The following is a 22619-nucleotide window of genomic DNA, read 5'->3' as shown; positions in this document are numbered from 1 at the left end:
GATTTTAGGTTAAGACACATGTATTCCCTGTCTTAGCACTGCTACACACCCATGTTTTCAGGTTACACGCATGTATTCCTTGTCGTATCACTGCTACTCACCCATGTTTTCAGGTTACACGCATGTATTCCCTGTCTTAGCACTGCTACTCACCCATGTTTTCAGGTTACACGCATGTATTCCCTGTCTTAGCACTGCTACTCACCCATGTTTTCAGGTTACACGCATGTATTCCCTGTCTTAGCACTGCTACTCACCCATGCTGGCCAGCAGGCAGACGGCAGCTTGCACATCCACTCCCGCGTAAACGTCAGCGAGTGAGTTCACGACTGGCAAGCACAGTGTGTGCACTCGGATTCTCCGCTCACCTAAATTAAAAGAAGCCCATCACTCAAGCACGCTAGGCTAAGAAAGAGAGCAAGCGTCTCCCTTTCCCTCAAACTGCTGGCTACATTAAACCAGCAGCAACACTCTAGAAAAGGCTTTGTCGTTAATATGCCTTGAGCGGCTTCTTTTTTTGGCTTTTGGTGCTAGGAACAGCTGGGCAGGCACTGTACCACTGAGCGACTCAAGTATTCCCCAGAGATGGCTCGGAAGATAAGAACACTTGTTATTCTTCCGGAGGACCCAATATGGCAGCTCACAACTGTCTGGAGCTCCAGTCCTTGGACATTCATGTGCCCTTCTTGCTTCCACAGGCACCAGGCACCCATACAGTGCACACACAGACAAGGGATTCACACACATAAGATACAATAAATAAATCTAAAAAAGATTCCCCAATCCCGTAAACTATGAACATATATCTCATTCATAGTTGAACAGTAGTTTCTAGCTGGCTTTGATCTTTTTCAAAGATTTTATTTGTAATGACTATATTCTATATATGAACATATGTATAAATATGTGTATATGTGTGTGTGTATATGTACACGTGTACACACACACACACACACACACACACACATGTGCATGTGCCCACAGAGGCCAGGAGAGAGTGCTGGATCTGCTGGAGCAAGAGACACAGACAGCTGTGATCCGCTCTATGGAGTGTTGGGAACGGAACGCCAGCCTCAGGAAGCAGCAAGTGCCTTAACTGCTGTGCCATCTCTCCAGAGTTTCTAGTTTAACTGTAATGTTGTTCTAAATTATACTCAACTGGGAGTGTCAAAAGCATGCACCATCAAGTAAGAAGTGAAGGCCTTCCTTGTCAATTCTTCCAATTACAGAGCCCCGAGGCAAAGGGTGGGGTCTCTGTGCTTGTGAGAAACATAATTTTCCACAAACTAAGAAAATCGCACAGCTGGTAAAATGGCTTCGCAGATACATGTATGCAGTGATATTCCTGCCCATGAGTGCACTTCACCCAGAGTAAATAAATGTAACAAAATCTTTTAAAGTGTGTTATTCACGGCTGGAGAGATGGCTCAGTGGTTAAAACTGATCATAGCTCTTGCAGGACCTGGGGACCCCCAGCACCCATATACTGGGTGCTCACCAACAGTAGCAACGCTCGGACCAGGAGGTCCAACACCCTCTTTGGCCCCCATGAGTTTCTGTTTGCATGTGGTACACATAAACTCACATGGACACAGACACATAAATAATAAATCTATTTTTAAGGTGTATCAGCTAAGGATTCAGGTGTGAGTTAAGAAGAGAAAGACACAACGCAGACACCGACTACAAGTCCCATCACCGCCACCACACAGCATTCCTTCCCTCTCTCTACTAAAGGGAAGAGGAAAGAGGACTCATGGCCACGAGCCATAGCAGTGTTACCTTTGCTTGATGTGTACAGCAGGGCTGTTTGAAAGCACACTAAGGAGGTGTCTGTCAGGCTTTCTTCAATTGACAACTGCACTGCAAATCCAGCATCAGGATTGATGTTGGCAAGAGACAGTAAGTCAGTGGACCGGACAAAGAAGTTCCCGTGAAAAGTGTGCATTGACAGTCCTGAGGGAAGAGAACTGGTGTGAGACAGCACAGCCGACACCTCCACTGCAGCTCAGGCCGCTGTCCTAAGTCAGTGGCACCCTGGGTAACTGCAGAGTGAGATGCTCTAACTAAACAAACAAACAAACCAAAAATGGAGGTCCTCTAAAGGGAGCCTACACTTTCAACCTCTTTTTATACCTAGTCTTACCATCATATTCCATGCAAGTCTAGATCAGACTTAATATACAAAAGTAAGAAACTGAGGGGTCCCTATGTTGGATGCAAAATGAGAGATTAGAGTCCACCCCGAACACTTGGTAACCAAGGACGTCATCAGTTGATCGGCAGCTAAGCCCTCTCCTGCTCTCCCCACTGTCACTCTCAAAGAATCCATCACGTGCTTTCTTCATGCTTTTCTTCAATAAACCAAAATGCTGCTTTTATCCACTTATTCTAGTTATTACAAGGAGGTGGTCAAAGATCACTCCTAACTGTGTTTCCAACAGGGTTCATCTGGATGGAACAGGAAGTCCTCTATAATAAACCGTCATCACGTGGGTCTGGGCACCCTTACTGATTGACACTGGAATGTAAGGAACACACTTGCCAAGGTCGTACCTTTAGTGCATCTTATTCTCATAACAGCTTCAAATCCAATCTTCCTAGTGAGGTATCGTTTTAGGTCTTTTTGTAACTTTTCTGCTTGCGAAGGATTGTGGGTCGAGTGGAAAGATGGATAGTAGAATATGCACCCTGCAGAGTACTTGGACATGCAAGCTTTAGAGAGAAATACATCAAGTATTAGCTAGAGAAGTAAGGATAATTTACTTGCTTGACAGTAGTACAGACACCACATTATGAAAAAAATGTTATGAGTAAGCCCAACCCAGACAGGAAACAGATACAACTGCAATCTGAAACATTCATAAAATATGGCAAACCCGGGAGTTCACCATTGAACTGCTCAGTGCTGCAGGCGGAGAGTACCAACATTTCCTCCGTGTTTACTGGCTTTAGAGTTTACTGGTGTGTGTCACAGACAGTACCTATAGGATCCACAGGCCTGTGTCCCCCAGTACTAAGAATGCTTCCTCAAGAGCACAGCTATAATTACATGTTAGAAATCTTTACGTAGGGAACATAATGACATTGTCTTACCCAGAGAAGCGAGGTCAGAATATTGTGAACTTAGAAGGAACAAATCCACGGCCGTCTGCTGTCCTGAACAGTCTAAAGCAAGCTTCTTATAAAAATCGGTTGCGGGGCCAAGATGATGTACCACCTAAGGCAACAGATCATAAAATCAGAGCCTTTGGTTACATACACAGTATGTGTCCCTCTGATAACAAGGAAGATATACACTTTATTTCATTATATACCAATATATACCAACAGAGTATGGACCCAGATTTCTAAGAGAAATAAAACCTAGTGTTTATTTAAAAGGCATTACAAGGAACTATGGATGGGTCAGACCCCACTGAAGCAGAAAGACTGCTTAGTGTTCAAACCCAGTCTGAAGTAACGAGTAAGACTCTCACCACCTTCACCTCTAGAAGAAAAAACAAATTTCATGGCACACTGCCTTAGTTATTTTATATAAACTGAATGATTAATTCTCTTAACACAAGTCCCATACGATTTTCGGTGTTTATCGTTCACAGATGAGAACACTGAGCGGAGACCGATGGCATCAGACTGAGGAGACAGCTGGCTCCAGAGTGAGCCTACTGAGCCTGCCATCTCCCGTTACTCAACGTGGGATGGCTGACTGCATTCCCTCCCAGCCCTGACAGACTTTCACATTCACTAACTTACACATACTCTGGAGATCTCAGAGATCACAATGGAAAAGAAAAGGACAAGGTTAACCATGTGAATGAGGACAAATTACATTTGTGTGTTAATTAACCAATAATACTGGCTTAGTAACAGTGATACTGGTTTGCACTTTTCTGTACCATCTAAGTTTTATACAGTGATTGTTATTCTCCTGCTATCTAAAGTTTACTCATAGGCACGTTAAATTATAATAGCTTAAGTAAGCTTTTCACTTATATCATAGAAAAGACACTGGGTGTCAACTGGTCAGACACTCTGGAGCCCCTGGGGACTGGACCACCAGCCAAAGAATACAAATGGAGGGACCCATGGCTCTGGCCGCATATGTGACAGAGGATGGCCTTGTTGGACATCAGTGGGAGGAGCAGTGCTTGGTCTTGAGGTGTTCAGTGCCCCAGTGTAGGTGAATGCTGGGGCGAGAAGACGGGAGTGGGTGGGTGGGTGGGTAGGTGGGTGGAGAAACACCCTCATAGAGGCAGGGGGAAGGGACGGGGGTTTCCTGAAGGGGAAACCTAGAAAGGGGAAACATTTGAAATGTAAATAAAGAAAATATCCAGGAAAATATATTAAAAAATAAAAAAGAAATGACACTGGGGACAGAAAAATCAAGTTACAGCTTGATCTTTAAATAGCCATCCAACCTTTCACAAGACATGACTTTTTTCATAATGTAAATAAAAGGATTAGGGTAGGTTTCTAAACACTGAAACAATAATTGATCTTGTTAGTGTGTGGGTGTGAATGCACGCGTGGCAACGGGAGCTGCAGGTCTGCTGACTACAGATGTGCACCACCACACCCGACACTCACAGCTGCGCTCATCACGAGCTTACCAGAGTCAGCTCCTCAGACCAAATCTATGGCCTGCTAACTGAGTAATAAGAAAACACCTAACCCCCAAATAGAGGAAATGTGGCTTCAATCCTTCCTGGTTATTTATCACTGCTGATAAAGCAACGAAGAGGAAATGGATGATTTTAGTTTGTGGGGAAAGAAAACACCTGTGGTTATGATCCAAACACTCAACATACAATACCTTGGTACTGGACCTCTGATTCGGATCTTCTCTGGACTGCAGAAGTCCTGCCCCCAAGGAAGGTAACTGTGTCTGAAATACTGACACTCGGCCGCCCGTGGGAGACATTAGCTTGAAGGCAGCCTGAAGGGCAGGTCCAAGGGCACTGTGTGTTTCTCTGGTATTGATGAACATATTTGGTAATGCATTCAGTAAGTCTTTTATAAGCTGAGGAAAGAGTGAAGGGTGAATTACTGAGAAGGCAAGGTGGTTTTCTTCTCTAACCTAATTCCAGGATAAAGTACAGTAGCTGTATCTCTGGACTGTGAAGGAGACTCAGATGCCTTCCTATAGTGTCTAATGGCACTGTACCAGTAAACAAAGGTTAACATGAGAAACTGCTGATATAATAAGTGTCTCAATACTTTGAGAAAACAAATTAATCTTACCTCTTTACTTTCATACAGATTCACAAGCAGACTATCTGGTGTGGGCAGAAAAACATCTACAGGGACAAAAACACTCCATCAGCACATAGTCAGGAGAACATCAGAAAGAAGTGAGCTTTGGCTGTACAAAGAAGCTTGCCATGCATATTGGAATTCTACCTTAGTAAATACATATACTCCATATACACACAACCAACACACACACACACACACACACACACACATGTGTAAAAAGTTAGAACCAAGCATTTCCAAGGTATACCAAATCATGCTCACAGCACATGACTAGATGGACCTTCAAATAAAGTAGCCCCACTCTCCAGTCCACAGCTACACAGACTGCCCCGCTGACGCTTACCATCTATATCCGACACGATCAACATCTGAGGCTGGGATAAGCCTTCTTGTAGATTGTAGAAATGAATGGTGCTGTCAAAAGTCATGAATCCTATTCTTGTTCGTGAGTCTCCAGGAAGCCTTGTGACAAAAATGGCAACTTGAAATTCAAAGTGTTCAGTCACATTGCTTATGCAACAATGAAATAGTGCATTAAGCCGAAGGATAGCTACACGTGATTTTGAACAGGAGACAGCAAGTCTGAACTGTATACAAGTGATGGGTTCGGCGTCTGGTTTTCAGGCAGGAGCACTCACATTAATTTGGGCGCAGAAGGCGAAAGAGCTCTTGGGGAAGAGCAAACCAGAGCCCAAGTGGTTCCTAGAAGCTCAACAGTTCCTGCTGCCTTTCTCCTCTGGCTGTGGTCCTCAACCTTCCTAAGGCTGCAACCTTTTAACACAGTTCCTCATGTCATGGTGACCCCACCGTAAAATTATTTTTGTTGCTGTTTTATAACCGTAATTTGGTTACTGATATGAACTGTAATGTAAATATCTCATATGCAGGACATATGATACGTGACCCCTATGAAAGGGCTGTTTGACCCCAAAAAGGGGCTGTAAGCCACAGGCTGAGATTTACTAGCCTAAAGCACTGGCTGTTTTACTTGTTTTGAGACCTGAACGTTTGTCACTCAGGCTGGCTTTGAACTTGAGGCTACGCTGACTCTGGAGCTGGATCATGAGATCACAGGGGTAGACACCACATCTCACTCTCCTACTCTCTAATAACGATGTGCTCTCATTTTTGTCTTAGTATCACACAGCAGTATAACACATTTGAAGTGTTGTGTCTCAGCGGCAGTCAAACACATAGGTGAATGCATTCTATGGGAAATACTTTTCAGGAAAAGGTTTTTCAGTAAAAACATGAATGTTTAGACTTTAATGTGTGAATTTTAAACAAAAAAAATAGTTATGAACATCAAAGTGATTATTATCAATCACCTGGAAGTTTTTTGTTAGAACTCAGTTTTCAAAATAAAACCATGGCCTCAAGAACGAAGCCAGCCGAGTGCTGGGTGCCAAGCTCCTGTCAGCAACACTTCATCACAGAAGTACGTCTCCAAGTGTGCCCGGCTGTGTTCACTTGGATATGCAGGTTACATTTTAGAAGGCCTCAGAATATGTTCTTACTATAAATGATTCCAGGGGTTGGAGACAGCTCAGCGGTAAAGAGCACCTGCTCTTCCTAAGGAGAACCCAAGTTTGGTTCTAAACCGACAGTGGCTTCTACCATCACACCCCTAGTTCTGGGTACCCGATGCCCTCTGCCGGTCTCCCTGGATCCCAGTACACATCACAGAAGGAAGCAAGTCTTCAAAAGATTCAAAAGGAGAATGTGTGTCAAAGCACACTTTCCTCCTGTTCCTGTTCCGGATGGCCAAGCTGCTGACTCAGTCTCAAGGCCAGTCAAAACAGGGGGACAAGTATAGTCCTCAGGGCCGATACTGCGTCAGACCTGTTCTACAGATGGATCTGCACCCCTTTAAGGTCGGAAAGTCTGGTGGCACTAGTCAGCAGCAAGTGGAGACTATGGACCTGCCCTCATTTCTGCTAAACTGTTTCTGTAGCAAATTCAGGAGTGTCTCCAGAGCGCTTTCTGGAAGGTGCTAAGATAGTGTTGGAGGCTGCCCCCAGGCCATCTTTGTCTTTACTTTCCCAGGGTCTATTTTCTGTTGGAATCAAGCAAAAATAACTACTTTCCAATCTCACTTTTATCCTTTTAATTTTTTTACAGTCTAATCTGTAAAGAGTCCCTTATCCTTGCTGGAATAACCAGGGCCATCTCCTCATACTTCCCTGAGACTGATGGGGGACACGGATTGCTGGAGCAGGAGATGTGATGGGAACCCGCTCCACCTACTCAAGTACCTCCAGAGCTCTGAGCCCACGGGGACACAGAGCTGACGGTCAGACAGGCATAGGGTGCAGCTCAGTGACAGAGTAGAGTGCTGGCCTAATGAGGAGTCCTGGGCACCAGAGTCTAAAGACTGTACGAATAACTTTTAATTGGTAAAAATTATGAAAGATACTTTTCAAAGCTAATGGAAAGGATTCCTTTACAACTGCTGGCAGACAAACAGGTGAGAGCTAAGAGACTATATACACACGTCACCTTGTTTTGTTCTGATTTCCACCACAGCGTGCGGCTCATGAACCAGGATACAGAGACACTCTGGGTTCCTAACATTTTCAGCACAGACTCAGCTCCTACCTCCCCTCTCTTCAACCCATTCTCTCACTATACAATACAGCTAGCTTGTGAAAAAGTGCCTTGCACACTCATAAATTATAGCTAGGGTCTATAAATATTTATATTTTATTACCTTTATTAAACTGACAAAATTATATACATCATTATACAAATGTCTTGAGATGCATCCACACTGTAGAATAACAAAATCTAGCTAATTAATAGATACTGTCAACATCCGGCAAGAAAACTTAACTCAGTATTTTCAGAACATACTAGGCAGTCACCAACTCAACAACAGGTCTACGGCCAGCATCTTTCACCCCAACCCCTCCCCACCTGGCCACCCCAGTCGCTAACACTCTCCTACGTGTAGATTAGCTGTGATCTGTAGGTGGATCTATATCAGTCTAGATGGGAGTGAAACCATTTGGCAGTGCCTGCTCTGATGTCACTCGACCTAACATTCCTCAGATTTAGCCATCCTGGTGACAGCCTCACCCTGACTCTTGGCATAGTCTCTGGCTCAGTGCTCACAGGTCAGCCCATCAGAGGGATAGATGAGATTATAGTACTTTCAAAATATTAAAGCATTTATTATTTCATGAATCAGATAACACGCCAGTTATTAAATGTAACAACTCAACAAACATAATCCGTATTCTATAAAGTTAGGTAAACATAGTCAAATCTAACAAAATTTAGCAAAACCCACCCATAAATTTAAAAGACAACTTCAAATGTAGACACACTTATGTACCCACAGATGAATTAAAAAAAAATTCTTACTTGTCTAAGTTTTCTAATAAGGACTGGCATAAAACTGTCAGATACCCAGCTTCCACTGCATTATGAGACACATCTAGAACAAACAAGTAGACCGCGGGCTGAGGAGGCCGGAGCTGTGGGGATGAAGACAGTTAGTTAGCAGCTGCCCTTCCTTTGGCTCCTGGCCACTGTCAGTACTGGATCTACTCACTGGGTGTCTGCACAAAACTGAATGGCAGCTAATGAGACCGGTGTGGCCTTCTTCATTTCTCTTGTAAAGTTCATTTCAGATGAGAATGAAAGGCAGTTATAATGGCTAAGCATGTTAAGTAGTTTTAGGGTTTTTTGGCTTATTTTTTTTTTAAGGAATATTGACTAACATATCTTCTAAAGTAAAAGCATGCCAGGTTATTTTTATGTAACATTAACCTGTTTAAATATTTATTTATTCCTTAAACATTTATATAGTTTTAAGGTGTTTTGTTCTGTTCTGTTCTTTTCTGTGCTTGAGTGTTTTTGCCTACATCTAAGTAACCAGCTCTCATGCAGTGTCCTCAGAGGCTTGAAGAGGCCCTGGCTCTCCCGGACCTGGAGTCACTGAGAGCTGTGAGCTGCCATGTGGGTGCTGGGAACCGAACGCTGGCCCTCTGTAAAAGTAGCAAATGCTCTTAACCACTGACCCATCTCTCCAAGCCCCAGCATTTTAATTTTTAAATTAACTTTTACTTTTTGCTTTGTTAGAAATTAAACCGAAGGCTTTGTACATTCTAGGCAGATACTACCACTGAACTACATCTCCAGCCTCTAATTTTAACTTTTTTATTTAAAAATAAAATATTCATTATTACTAAAAGATAAAGTGTTGAAGCTAAAGAGATGGTCAGTGGTCACACGCATGTGCTGTTCCTGCACGAGACAGCAGCTCAGCGCTCAGGCCAAGTCCGCGGTTCCCGATGCCACCCCGGCACCTCAGGAGACCCAGCTCCTGCCCCACAGATGCTTATCTAACAATGGAAGTGAGGTCTCACAATCTGCCATGGGTTTAAGCGACTAGATTACCGGAGGGTGGCTGGATCCCAAAGCTTAAGGCTAAATGTAAAGAAGGTTCCTGTGATGATGTACAGTGTAAACGCTCACACTAAGTCCGCATCTGTTAGAGAAACATGTGACACATACAAGAGTCAAAGGATGCGTGTCTCAGATTACGTGACTTTGTGTTTATAAATGAGTCTGGGGGTGATGTATGTAAATGTGTGAATGTGTGTATGTGTGTAGGAGTGTGTGTGAGTTTAAGTGTGTGTGTGTGTGTATGTGTGTGTGTGTGAGAGTGTCACAGACTCTATCACTCCCTGCCTGGGTGATAGAAACAGTGTCTGATGCTGAGCCTGGAGCTAGGCTGCTGGTCAAGGGCCCAATGGCTTTCCTGTTTCCAACTCTCTCCCTCACTACCAAGGATCACAACAGCTTGTAGGGCTGCGCCAGCTTTTCTGTGAGTGCTGGGACTCTAGCCGAGGTCTTCAGGCTTGTGCAGGAGCACTCTTACCCCGAGCTAGGTCCCAGCCTCCAGATTAGAACATACTCTAGGACAGGAAGGGGCAAGAGGAAGAGAAGTGGGTGGCTAGGACAGTGACCGCATTTGTCATGTATGTACTTCTGTTAGTACACAAGGTCAGATTATGTGTATAGGAAGGCTTCTGAAACGGAGTCACAGAAAGCAATCGAAGGGCATAAAGAGCCTTTCTCTTCCTTTGTGTGAGGTTCCTAGTGCTGGGGACTTAAACCCAGGACCTAACAAATGTGAGGTAAGAGCTCTACCACTGAGCAGCATTCGGTCCATGAAGGCTTTCTTCAAAATGTCTCCCAATGGTCATGAATCATACGGCAAAGGTGACAGACAGGCCACTGCACTGTACCTAGACTAAGATGCTAAGGACTCCAGAGCTGGGGACATGAGTTCTGAAGCTGAGATGGCACAAGAAAACAGTGGTGAGGAAGAAACCGACAAGAAAACTACAGTTAAGTCATCTTAGGCTAAGTTAATACCAAAATTATAAAACAAACAAGTCAGCACCAAGCCTCAGTTAGGGGTTCCCGGCTACCTCTTCACCTGCGGCTCCTCAGATGGGCAGGAACCAGAGTAAAAATGACGGAGGCGGGAGGTTACTACTATTTTTACTAAAAATGAGAAAACAAAGATGACCATTATGTAACCTAAAACTGATTTTTAAGAAGTTTGTAAAACCTAGTTTTCTAAGTAGAAAAGAACAACAGAATTTTCTGACTGAAGTTGAGAACTGAACAAGTCACTGTCCATCTCACTACCTATACTGGAGGAGCTATTGCAGATGGTGATAATTTGAAGACTGTTGTTTTGGGTAAAAAATATATACTAGCTTTTTTTCTGTTTGGGGTCATTTAACTGTAAATGATCGAAGTATTTATATTCCTGTTCAGGTAGTCACATTGAAGTGGCAATTTACTACGGATGCTGTTTGGTCATAAGCAGTGGCTAATGTTTCTTAGCAATATAATGCAATCTTCTGGAAGACCAAATCAGATTTGGGGAAAGCTGTTTGTTACATACAAACTTTCAAATTAATATCTTAAAAATTTGGATGAGAACTTCCTTAAAAGAACTGACTCATTGAATTGTGTCCTACAAGCAACACGGACACCGAATAGTTACCATGTAGTCTGAGGAAGCGATGAACTCCACAGTGGAATTCTGAACTTCTGGCCGTTTATGAGGTTCTCCGTAAGAACGAGTCAGGGGGTTGTATAAAAACTCTTCTGGAACTAGAGGAAAATTAAGAATCCGAGGCACATTTAGCAATATACTGGGAGTTGAACACCTTCATCACTAATATTTATGAAGATTACTAAAAAAGAAAATCTTTAATATTCTTTTTATAAATGTATTTTCTGAGAAAACCAGGACACAGGGTGCCTTTTCCCTTAGGCTTGTATCCTAATAATAAAGCTCACAGGACATGGGGGTGGCAGGGTGGGGGCCCAAAGAAGCACAGCTGCGAAGCAGCTGTGACAGGAAGACACATGTGTCTGCACCCGGGAGAGCTCACGGAACCAGACACTCAGCGGCTGGGCACCACCAGCCAGTCTTTCTGCGTCTTTCCACTCTGCCTTGTTTTACTCTGCCCTGTCTCTCTCTCTGGTCAAGCATCAGACTGAAGGCTCCTCTGCCTGTGTTGTCAAAAAGACCCTGAAAGACTTCGTTTTAGAACCCGAAACTCACCATCATTAACTCTATAGCACAAGTTGCACTTCCATCTTCTCTGATCAATGAAGGACACAAACGGGTTGATGTACGTCCGACAGGACCGGCACCTCACGATGGTGTTTGAAGTTATCACTGGCAATTGCTGCAAGACAAAGTAGAGACTGTTGTAGCACAAAGACCACAGGGCAATCAGGACACAAACACACCCACTCCATGTACAAGACTAGAGGTGTACTGACACTCTAGTAATGACCTAGGTGCTTAGCAAGACGAGCAGCTATCATTTCCCACAAAGGCAAGCCCTGTGATATAGAGACAGTCGGCAGCTGACCAAAGAGCCTGGCGAGCCAAGCACACACTGCCAGGGCTTCTTAGCCAGACTCAAGAAGGCGCAACGGGGAGCGCTCCTGCGGGAAGGAAGCCGTGCCCTCTGCTGCACGTCTGCCAGCCATCCCACAGCAGCTGAGACCAGAAAGAAACCAACAACCACAGAAAACACACCTCTATGCTCAGTCTGGAAAGGAACTTTAGAGTTAGCCAATTCAGAAAATATAAAACACATTAAAATGTCACATACTAGCTGGGCGGTGGTGGTGCACACCTGTAATCCCAGCACTTGGGAGGCAGAGGTGAGGTAGCACCCAGCTGTGGTTCACATTTGTCCCACTAAGGAGGATACCCAGGCTGTGGCCACTGCCCACCGGCACCCAGCACAACGCAGCTACTCAAAAGACAAGTGTTGACTCGAATCTTACAGAAACAGTGACTGTTAAGAGAAAGGTATTAAAAGTATTTATATTTACTCTGCATGCTCCACGGTATGTGGGACTGTGTGGGGTGTGCTTGCTTTAGCCTGAGTCTGGAGGTCAGAGGACAACTTTCCCTTCTACCACACGGGTCCTGGGATCAATCAACAACCCAGAAATGATTATCTCAACTCTAATAAAAGAAGACAAACACTCCTAGGAAACAAAATCATCTGGATCCCTTACACATAGGTGGAACTTAAAATGTATTTTACCGTCAGGTCTCTGAAGGGATGCAGCAACAGTCCTAGAGGAAGCTTAGCTTTATTCAGTAAAGCCTGTGTCTGCGGGACGCTGGTCAGGGTACATCGAAAGGAGCTGAAAAGACACAAGCATGCAGTATGTTAGCTACATGACAACCGCCCCGCCGAGGAGCCTGGTGACAACTACTTAGACAGGTTATTACACGTTAAAAGGAAGGAAAGAAATTACTCAACCAGGTACAGGACAGCTATCCAAAGACCACATTTCCCTGTTGCAGAGTGCAACATATTCTATATGTATATTCAATATATCAGTGCGTGCACTGTATGGCATAAGCAGGAGCTACAGAAAACACCACTGGCCCGTCCTGCTCCCCATGCTGGCTTCTGCTTACCTCCTCTCCCCTCTGACCTCACTCTCACCACAGACTCATCCACCCCGCTGCCGCTTCTTCAGGAACCCTGGCCCTGAGCCCCACAATCTGAGTGGTGGCTTCTACCTGAGCTCTGCAGCACATTCCTGCTGTGCTGACCAGTAGGGACAGGGTGCTGCCGCTGTCACTGCCACCGCAGGCTTGTGATTCCCTGAACACACTTGGCTGTCTCACGAAGCTTTGCAGTGCAGAAGCTTCCATTTCCCCGGGGGCACCATACAGTAGTCTCCCACAAGTCTACACACACCCATCCTTCTAACCGGTATGTAGTAAGTCCTGTTTCCACAGAGCTCTGGAGAGTTATTTTGTGGACTGCTTTCCTCACCACTCAAAGGCATCCAGGGACTGTTCACTGACTCAAGGATGGACCCTATGTGTATGTGCTAGTATCATGGGCTCCATTGTCTCTAACCCAAAAATATGAAACCAAGACGGCTCCACTCAAAATGTTTTGAGTGAAGACAGGATGTTCAGGAGGTTTCAGATGATGGTGTATTTATTTCAGGCTTCCCAAATACCAACCAAAAAAGTCCTTGAAAACAATTCAAAAGCTGGAAGCATTGCTTGTTGGCTTGAAGCATTTTAGAGAACGAATACACAGCCTGAATCCCTTACCCGATGACATCACTGACACTTGAAGTGCTGTAAGTTACATGTACTGAGAACCACAGGAGAATATCTGGGTCTGCCCTGACCTAAAGCCAGTACTAATCACTTTTTAATTTTAAGGAGAGTACTTTTTCTAAAAAAATTTCTTTTATGTATATGAGTACACAATTGCTCTCTTCAGACACACCAGGAGAGGACATAGGATCGAATTATAGATGGTTGTGAGCCACCATGTGGTTACTGGGAATTGAACTCAGGACTTCTGGAAGAACAGTGGGTGTTCTTAACCACTGAGCCATCTCTCCAGCCCAGGAGAGCTACTTTTAAAAAAGTAACAAAACAAAAATCTATACATCATTCCCTACCTATAAGACTCATGTATTCAGATGCTAAGTAGTCCAGGAAGACAACTTTAACTGGAAATCATCCTCACTCAGCATCCCAAGCATACACGACTGCAGCCAGCCAAGGTCTCACACACAAGCACAGACACCTTCGCCTCCTAGAAAATGTGTAACCATCCATTAATGCAAGGCCACAACCAACCCGGCAGCTTAGTCCGGGGACAGGCAGCTGCTTTTGGTCTGCAGTCCTTTGTATGCTCTGCTTTTATGGAACTCACTGTAGCACCACCTTCAGAAGTCATGGGCCAGTGGTGGTGGGAGAAGGTTCGAAACCTGTGTTTAATTCTATGTAAGATTTCCTCCTCCTTCAACCACGAGAAGGTGGAAAGTCATTGCCTTAAGAAAAGTTGAGTACTGGCTCTAAGGATGACGGATTCTCGAGTGAGGAAGAAGATGATGCTCTCCTGACATTCCAGGTCTATGCAGGAGGGCGCCCTATGGAGCCTGGGGGGAGGGGAGGCACCGAGAGCAGGTAAAACAGCAGTGAACAGTCTGGGGGGCCCTGGGCCATGAGCACAGCCCACCAACCAACTCAGAAGGCACACCAAGGCATGGAGACACCAGCTACACCTCACCAGGAGGCAAGGACGTTTGCAGTGAAGGAAGTCCTAGGTGAATTCATGCTGCTCCAATCAACTGGGGCTTCTATATGGATCAAGAAACGAAAATTCAGAGAAAAACTATCTAAACCAATTCTTGGGATTACATTGGTGAGATTTACAAGAAAGGCCAAAGAAAGAATTTTCCAAAGACTACCTTAACGAGTGTTGGGGTTCTGGGGAGATGGCTCAGCAGTGAGAGCTTGCTCTGCAAGCATTAGGAGGGCTGAGCTCAAACCTTCAGTAGCCATGGAAGACCGGCAGTGGCTACGTGTGCCTGCTGCGGGCAGTGGAGGCAGGGAGACTGCTGAGGTGTGCTGACTGACAGCTTAGCTCCAGGTTCAGGGAATGGGTGTCTCCAAGGACAGTGTGACAGAGCAGGATGCTGGTGTGTCTACACCACCACCTAGACACATAAGAGTGTAACACACACACACACACTACCCCACCCAACACATATACAGTGTACCACATACATATACACCATCACCTTAACACATATAGTGTAACACACACACACACACACACCATCACTACCACTACCACCACCACACACATACAGTGTACCACACACATACACACCCTGCCCCAACACACACTGTCAAACAGAGGAAAGCTTACATATACTTCTATACAAATGCAAACAGAAAAGCCCGTATGAAGAAACCTTCCCATCAAGGGACCAACAGCATTCTGCCTGATTCCTGCTCTCACCCAGGCTCTCCTGCTGTGAAGATGCTGTAAAATAAAGAGTACCTACTCTGGGCTACAGTTTAACTTGGTGAGCTCTGCGTTCAAGTTAGGTACAGGAGCCCAAATAGGAGTTGCAGGTAGGATATTCTTCTCCTGGGTGAGGTTGACAGGTCTTAGGCTTTCTGGCTGTGGAGAACTCTGCAGGCTCAGTCCTCCGAGACCCGAGGACAGCTGGCTCACACCTGGGTAATGCTGAGAGAGAAATACAAGGCAAAGGGAAATGTTTACAAGTATGAAAAAGTCTCTGAATCCTAGATTATAATACAAAACCAATTTTATTCATAATATCATACTGTTCAACATTAAAAACCATAGTTTAATGTTAAACAGGGATGACAAACGAGGAAGCGTTTCAAGTTCCACCAACTTTCAGGATAAGCTGATGCCTTAGAGCAGCAGGGCTCAACCTGCCTGATGCTGTGACCGGCTTGACGCTGTGACCCGCCTGATGCTGTGACCCGCCTGGTGCTGTGACCTGCCTGACGCTGTGACCTGCCTGATGCTGTGACCCTGACACAGTTCCTCATGGTGTGGTGACCTCCAACCATAACAGTATCTTGTTGCTACTTCATAACTGTGATTTTGCTACTGTTATGAATTGTAATGTAAATATCTGATATGTAACTGTGAAAGAAAGGGTTGTTCACCCCTCAAAGGGGCGGCACCCACGGTTGACAAGCACAGTCTGAGGACGCGCCTGTGTGGCTTTCTGGTCCCTGTGTTAAGCTTGTGGTATTACTGTGAGGTCACAGCTTTTTACCAACTCAAAAATGACCAAAACAGTACCTATATCTATACTTCCTTAAAGGCTATTTGCATGACAAGTTTTTCTTTAAGAACTTTCCCTCAAAATACAAAATACTTTATTTACACAATAAAACTATTCAAAAGAGATAAAAAACAATCCTTAAAGTTTAGGAAACAAACTCAAGTTCTAGTACCATGAAAAATATTGTTTTAACTAATTTTACTGACACTTGGGGCTCATATTTAAAGACAAAAATTATGACAAATCTTTTATTTTAGTATATGATTCATACAAAAATGGCTTTTCTGTATTTTCTCATCACTTCTGTAAACTTAACTTTATTTTTGTGTATGAATGTTTTGTTTGCATGTATGTCTATACACCACTTGTGTGCTTGGTGCCCTCAGAGACCAGAAGAGGGATTAGATTCCCTGGAACTGGAGTTGTGAGCCACAGTGTAAGTGATGGGAACTGAACCCAGGTCTTTTCTTAAGAGCAGCCAGTGCTCACAGCTGCTAAACCGTCGTCTCTCCTTCACAACAAAACAAATCTCACATTTAATAATTTTACACTCATAATAAAAGTTGTTATTACTTTGAAATTATTTAAATATATTAGATGTATATTTAAGTATATATTAGGTATAGTCTATATTCTAGTCTGAAAACTACAAGTGATATATTCATTTATCTATGGGCCTAAAATTATATTATTTTGATATGAAATGTTATAAAAATATTCAAGGATATCTCATTTCATTCTTCACATGTAGTCAACATTTTAAATTAGTTTTCCATTTAGTTCTTTTGTTGTTATTTATAATATAAACTTGGGACATACACGTGACTCTAACCACAAACTTTTTAATAAAGGACAAAAAATAAAGAATACACTTTGTGTCTGTATATAGTTATCTCCCACATTCCTTAGCACAGGAATCAAGGCTCACTATATGAATGCCCTAATTCTACCTAATACATATAGAACAATAACTCCAAGAAAATCACTATCTTACCACCCACTTAGGTAATGGTCATCTGGAATAGAAGATATAGAGATATCATCAAATGGTAAAAACCCACTAGGTAAAACTTAATGAGGACAGTCCAAATGACCAGGAGGTCAGCAGGTAAAGCATTAGGCAATCCTCACAGCTCTGCAAGTGAGACAGAGTCAGTTAGGTCAAGTCCTAGATTATGTCAAGAGTTCCTAATCATGTCTATGTAAAGAAATATGGGGCTGGAGAGATGGCTCAGCGCTTAAGAGCACCGACTGTTCTTCCAGAGGTCCTGAGTTCAATTCCCAGCAACCACATGGTGGCTCACAGCCATCTGTAATGGGATCTGATGCCCTCTTCTGGTGTGTCTGAAGACATCAATAGTGACAGTATACTCACATAAAATGAATAAATCTTAAAAAAAAAAAAAAAAAAAAAAGGAAGGGCGGTGGTGGCGCACGCCTGTAATCCCAGCACTCTGGGAGGCAGAGGCAGGTGGATTTCTGAGTTCGAGGCCAGCCTGGTCTACAGAGTGAGTTCCAGGACAGCCAGGGCTACACAGAGAAACCCTGTCTCAAAAAAACAAACAAAAAAAAACCAACCAACCAACCAAACAAACAAAAAAAACCAAAAAAAAAAAAAAAAAAGGAAAAAAAAAAGAAATAAGACTTCAGCTGTACTAACAATCATGAATACACGACTTGATGTATAAATACTATACTTTGATTATGTATAAATAATCAAAGACAACGTGAAGATATGATCGCCATAATCATGAACCTATGATTCCTATGTGAATATGAGCACTCTCCCAGATCAGAGGGAATGGGGCAAAGGAATCAGTAAGGGACACAGCGGCAAAAGGAGCAAGGAGCAATGCTGGCTGCTGCCTCTGCTTCTCATCAGAGCCAGGGCATGGATGGATTCAGACGGAAAGCTTGTTTCAAATTACAATGATAATTGTAACACAAAAGCAAACACAGTAGCAGTTATTATTTGGCTAATAGTTGGAACAACCAAATATAAAAGGACATTTCTAAAATAACCAGGAAAATTTATATATGCACTGAACTGTAATAGCATTTAGAAATGATTATTCCTTTTTTTCGGCTATCCAAGAAAGGTCTTTCTCCAAAACTCTCTGCAGTAAAGGGCAGTGGGGATGGGATGGACTGTGAAACCAGCAATAATGTGCTAGTGCCTGGCCTCTGGGAAAAAACCAAACCCATAAGGTGTCTTCCTGAGGGCTGACAAGCTGGGCCTTTCTCACCACATAACGAAGGCCATTGCCAGCCCTTACAAAGAAAGCCTTTAGATTTCATAGCCGAAGCACTGGATCACACAATGTGCAACATCTGAAAGGGTTTCAGTTGTATTACAGAAGGCTCCTGAAAGCTATAGTATATATTCTAGAGCCAGCAAGATGGCTCGGCAGGTAACGGTGCTCGCCATGCAAACCTAGAGATCTGAGGTCAAGCCCTAGGACCCACGTAAAGGTGGAAGGAAAGAACTGGCTCCATCACGCTGTCCTCTGACCTCCACATGTGCACATGCGCATTAATGCAGTAAGTGTGAGTGTGTGTGTGTGCATTCGTGCATGCGTACGTGTGTGTGTGTGTGTGGGGGGTACACATATGTAAACTGAGTTTATATTTATCTATATATACTTTTATATAATACATACACTTATAACGCTTTGGCCATTTCACTCATTTTCCTGTTTTATTTTCCACTCAATAAATAAAATTGAGAACTATTTAGCACACTACCACTCGAGGCTCACACATTTGAACAACTGGTCTCCAGCTGGTGGCACTGTTAGGGGAGTTGATAGAACTTTTAAGGCCATGAAGCCTTGCTGCAGGACCTCAGGCACAGGGAGCTGCCTGGAGGAAGTGCCACCTCCTCTCCTTCCTTGCAGTTTGTGGTTTCCCGTGTGTCAGATGAGATGGGACAGCTTTCTGCTCTGGCCACCTAACAGCAGGCGCGGCCTCCTCACTACTATAAACTCCCCTCCAGAACCATAAGCCAAAGTAAATGCTCTCTTCCGTAAGTCACTTTTGGTCACAGCATCTTATCACAACAGTGGAATAATAGCTAGCACAGCTACTGAACACACACACTAGAGAACACTTTTGTTCATGAAGATTCTCACAGGGTCATTTCTGTATTAGACTCCAAGTAAAGAATAGAGGCTAAAATAAATACTAAATTAGATTCTCTTATTTTCTGAAGTAACTGTCATCTTAGCAATCTTAAAAAAAAATTAAAGCTATTATTCTGGGCTACAGAAGTAGCTCAGTGATTACAAGCACTCGCTCTTCCAAAGGACCCCAAGTTTACTCCCCAGGATTCACCCCAAGTTCACTCCCCAGGATTCACGCATGGGTGCTCACTACTTCCTACAGCTACAGTTCAGGCGACCCCGCGCCCTCTTCTGGGCTCTGTAGTTATGTGCACATGCACGGCAAGCACTGACACATGTAAACATAAGTTTTATATTACCATTTAATCTCCTGATTATAAACACCTGGATAAAAACTGCAAAAACCTAAAGAAATTCCAAGCTATTCACATTTCACCCAGACTCCACCTCTTTAAACTCAGATTATCAGAGACGTGCTCCAATTGATAAACTTATATCAACTTATCAAACATGACTGAATACACACCTGAGGATATCCAGAATATGCTGGGCCACCAGGATGGGCTGCGGGGGTGGGTGGTGGTGCTGCATTCTGATAGGCAGGCTGCAGAGTTGGGTAGCCATAGCCAAAAGGCTTTGCTACCTTGGCTGGCTGAGCTGCAGGGGGAGTGGGGGCTGCAGACAGAGCCTGGGCCAGGGTCGAGTTAGGTTCCAGGGCACGATCAGGAATAGGGCTGCTTGCTGAAGAAGAATGCATATCTACAAAGAAAAAATGTAGGTGTTCACAACCCCAAATCCGGTTGGTAAGCAATAACCCTTTGACAATCTCTTCTTTTCAGAATGTTTTACTATGACAAATGCAGAACACATCAACTAGAAAGAGAAGGTCACTAAACTCATGTGCAGTTCACCCAACTTTAATAACTATCAAATATTCTGTCAATCTTATGTATTGCTTTGCCTATGGATAATTTCAATAACAAATGTCTCAGATGGTACTTCTAACAATACCAGACGCAGCTAACACAGTAGTGCATATTTTTGTTTTTAAATTCTCCCAGGTGGACTGGGACTAAGAAGCAGAAAACAAAACAGGGAATTAAGATTAAATATCAGTTCTTTCTAAGCTGCCCTTTATCTGATCCTTAATGTAAAATGTCCATGGAAGTAGTGGCATATTCCTACAATACCCTAGAAATATGTATTATCTGCATAGGTAAATTGAGTAGAATATAAAATAGTGTCCTAAACTTCTAGAACAATATCTGGTATCAATAAGTGACTAAGAAAATTTATTGACTGGATGGTCTTCATTTTTATTTAAACATAAAAGCAAAAATCCCAGTAAAACTGGAAACAAACGGAAACCGTGGCAGTGTATGTGTGTGACCAGTGTAAGATTTTGGTATACTGATTTGGTCTTACTTGAAATTATAATCACCTGATCTTTTTTAATTAAAAATGGTTTTAAGAGTCTGCAAAACCATGTACTGAAAAGCATATGACTTAATAAAAATGTATCATTTAAAAGTTCTCTTGAGAGGCTGGAGAGATGGCTCAGAGGTTAAGAGCATTGACTACTCTTTCAGAGGTCCTGAATTCAATTCCCAGCAACCACATGGTGGTTCACAACCATCTGCAATGGGATGTGATGCCCTCTCTTTGGGTATGTCTGAAGACAGCTACAGTATATTCATCATATATATCAAGTAAATAAATAAATAAATAAACAATCTTTTTTTTTAAAAAAGATTTGGCTAATTAAAAAAAGTTCTCTTGAAGAATCCATCTTTTTAATTGACTATGTTTGAATTTAGAAGACACTTGTAGATAGGCCAGCCACCACCTTGTTACAGATACACACACACACACACACACACACACACACACACACACACACAGTCATGGACTTTCTCACCAACTGCCAGACTTCTCATGAGAACAAGGGCCTCAGTGCAATCCCAATCCTTACCCTTCCTGCTGGTCCTGGTGTTACAAACAGGGCTAGAAGGATCTCTGACTAGAAGGGTCTCTTACTAGAAGGATCTCTTACTAGAAGGATCTCTTACTAGAAGGGTCTCTTACTAGAAGGGTCTCTTACTAGAAGGATCTTATCAAGGGATATTATCAAAGTGACGAGGGACCGGCAACAGTATCCACTAAGATTTCCCAATGGCATTTTATGCATAGAGGTCGAACTCAATCTCTCCTTCAAGAAAAGACAGCATTCCTATGTCCCTAAAGTCCTAAGTACAAGACACACAGTAGGCTGACCTTCAATTCATTTAGTATTACTGCTACAGGTGTTTACATAATTCCTGAAGTTTACTGAAGAAATACAGCTACAAACCTGGCCAAGGTCCCTGATGCAAATCAAAGCGTAAGATTAAAATCTGCAGTTAACTGAATACAGAGAGAAGTCAAACCACTGTCTGGCACACAGGCTCTTAACTATGTAACTGAAGTGACATTTTGCCTCATGCTAGTCTGGAGCTTGAGAAAGAACCCTGAGCTGCAGTCGTCACTTCCAGTGCAAGAGGAACTCCTGTACACAATTTGGCAATGGCAATTATGACTGAAACAGTTCCTAAACTCTAAATACACACGTACACGCGCACACACACACATTCCTAGGACAAAAAAATGCTTGACCACAAAAGACTAAGTTTTTCAAACTTTGTTTAAAAAATAAGAGGGAGCTTATTTTTAACCTGAGAGGATGACATTTTTCTACTGATTCCCGGTACCTGACAGTGAACAGTGTGCTAGCTACAGAATAACACAGCTGCAGCTAAACTTCACCCTAGTGAAAACGATATTATCAAAGTGATGAGAGACTGGAAGGGCAAAGTCATCTGAACACTGCAGTCATGAGGGGACGGGGCGTGCCCCTGTGTGGATGACCTCGTGTAGGTGACACGAGACATCCGGAAGACTGCAGCCCAGGTTCCTACTGCAATGACATAACAACTGCTTACAACAGCTTGCTTAGTTTCTTGGTTAATACCGCCCACTGCCCCTGTTCTCCTCAGGTAGTGAGGTTCTTTCCAGATATAATTAAGAATGACGACTTTAGAA

The 22619-nt window shown here is 43.4% G+C and overlaps 1 protein-coding gene across 4 annotated transcripts in view; it reads right to left on the bottom strand.

Annotated features, from left to right (window-relative positions):
• Positions 1 to 22619, bottom strand: part of Sec24b (SEC24 homolog B, COPII coat complex component) — a 74600-nt gene that overhangs the window by 8537 nt on the left and 43444 nt on the right. For all 4 annotated transcript variants that reach the window (XM_052179250.1, XM_052179251.1, XM_052179252.1 and 1 more), the window contains 13 exons: positions 20068 to 20300; positions 15658 to 15842; positions 12864 to 12966; positions 11858 to 11984; positions 11291 to 11400; positions 8626 to 8738; positions 5603 to 5721; positions 5245 to 5300; positions 4817 to 5023; positions 3097 to 3220; positions 2557 to 2715; positions 1783 to 1956; positions 258 to 368 (listed from right to left, as the gene is read on the bottom strand). In XM_052179250.1, coding sequence (XP_052035210.1) covers positions 258 to 368; positions 1783 to 1956; positions 2557 to 2715; positions 3097 to 3220; positions 4817 to 5023; positions 5245 to 5300; positions 5603 to 5721; positions 8626 to 8738; positions 11291 to 11400; positions 11858 to 11984; positions 12864 to 12966; positions 15658 to 15842; positions 20068 to 20300 — 1821 coding nt within the window. The remainder of the gene's footprint in view (positions 1 to 257; positions 369 to 1782; positions 1957 to 2556; positions 2716 to 3096; positions 3221 to 4816; positions 5024 to 5244; positions 5301 to 5602; positions 5722 to 8625; positions 8739 to 11290; positions 11401 to 11857; positions 11985 to 12863; positions 12967 to 15657; positions 15843 to 20067; positions 20301 to 22619) is intronic.

The sequence above is a fragment of the Apodemus sylvaticus genome, chromosome 4, assembly GCF_947179515.1.
Source record: "Apodemus sylvaticus chromosome 4, mApoSyl1.1, whole genome shotgun sequence".
NCBI lineage: Eukaryota > Metazoa > Chordata > Mammalia > Rodentia > Muridae > Apodemus > Apodemus sylvaticus.
The sequence above is the reverse complement of the archived record's forward strand: the minus strand, read 5'-3'. Positions and strand labels throughout refer to the sequence as shown.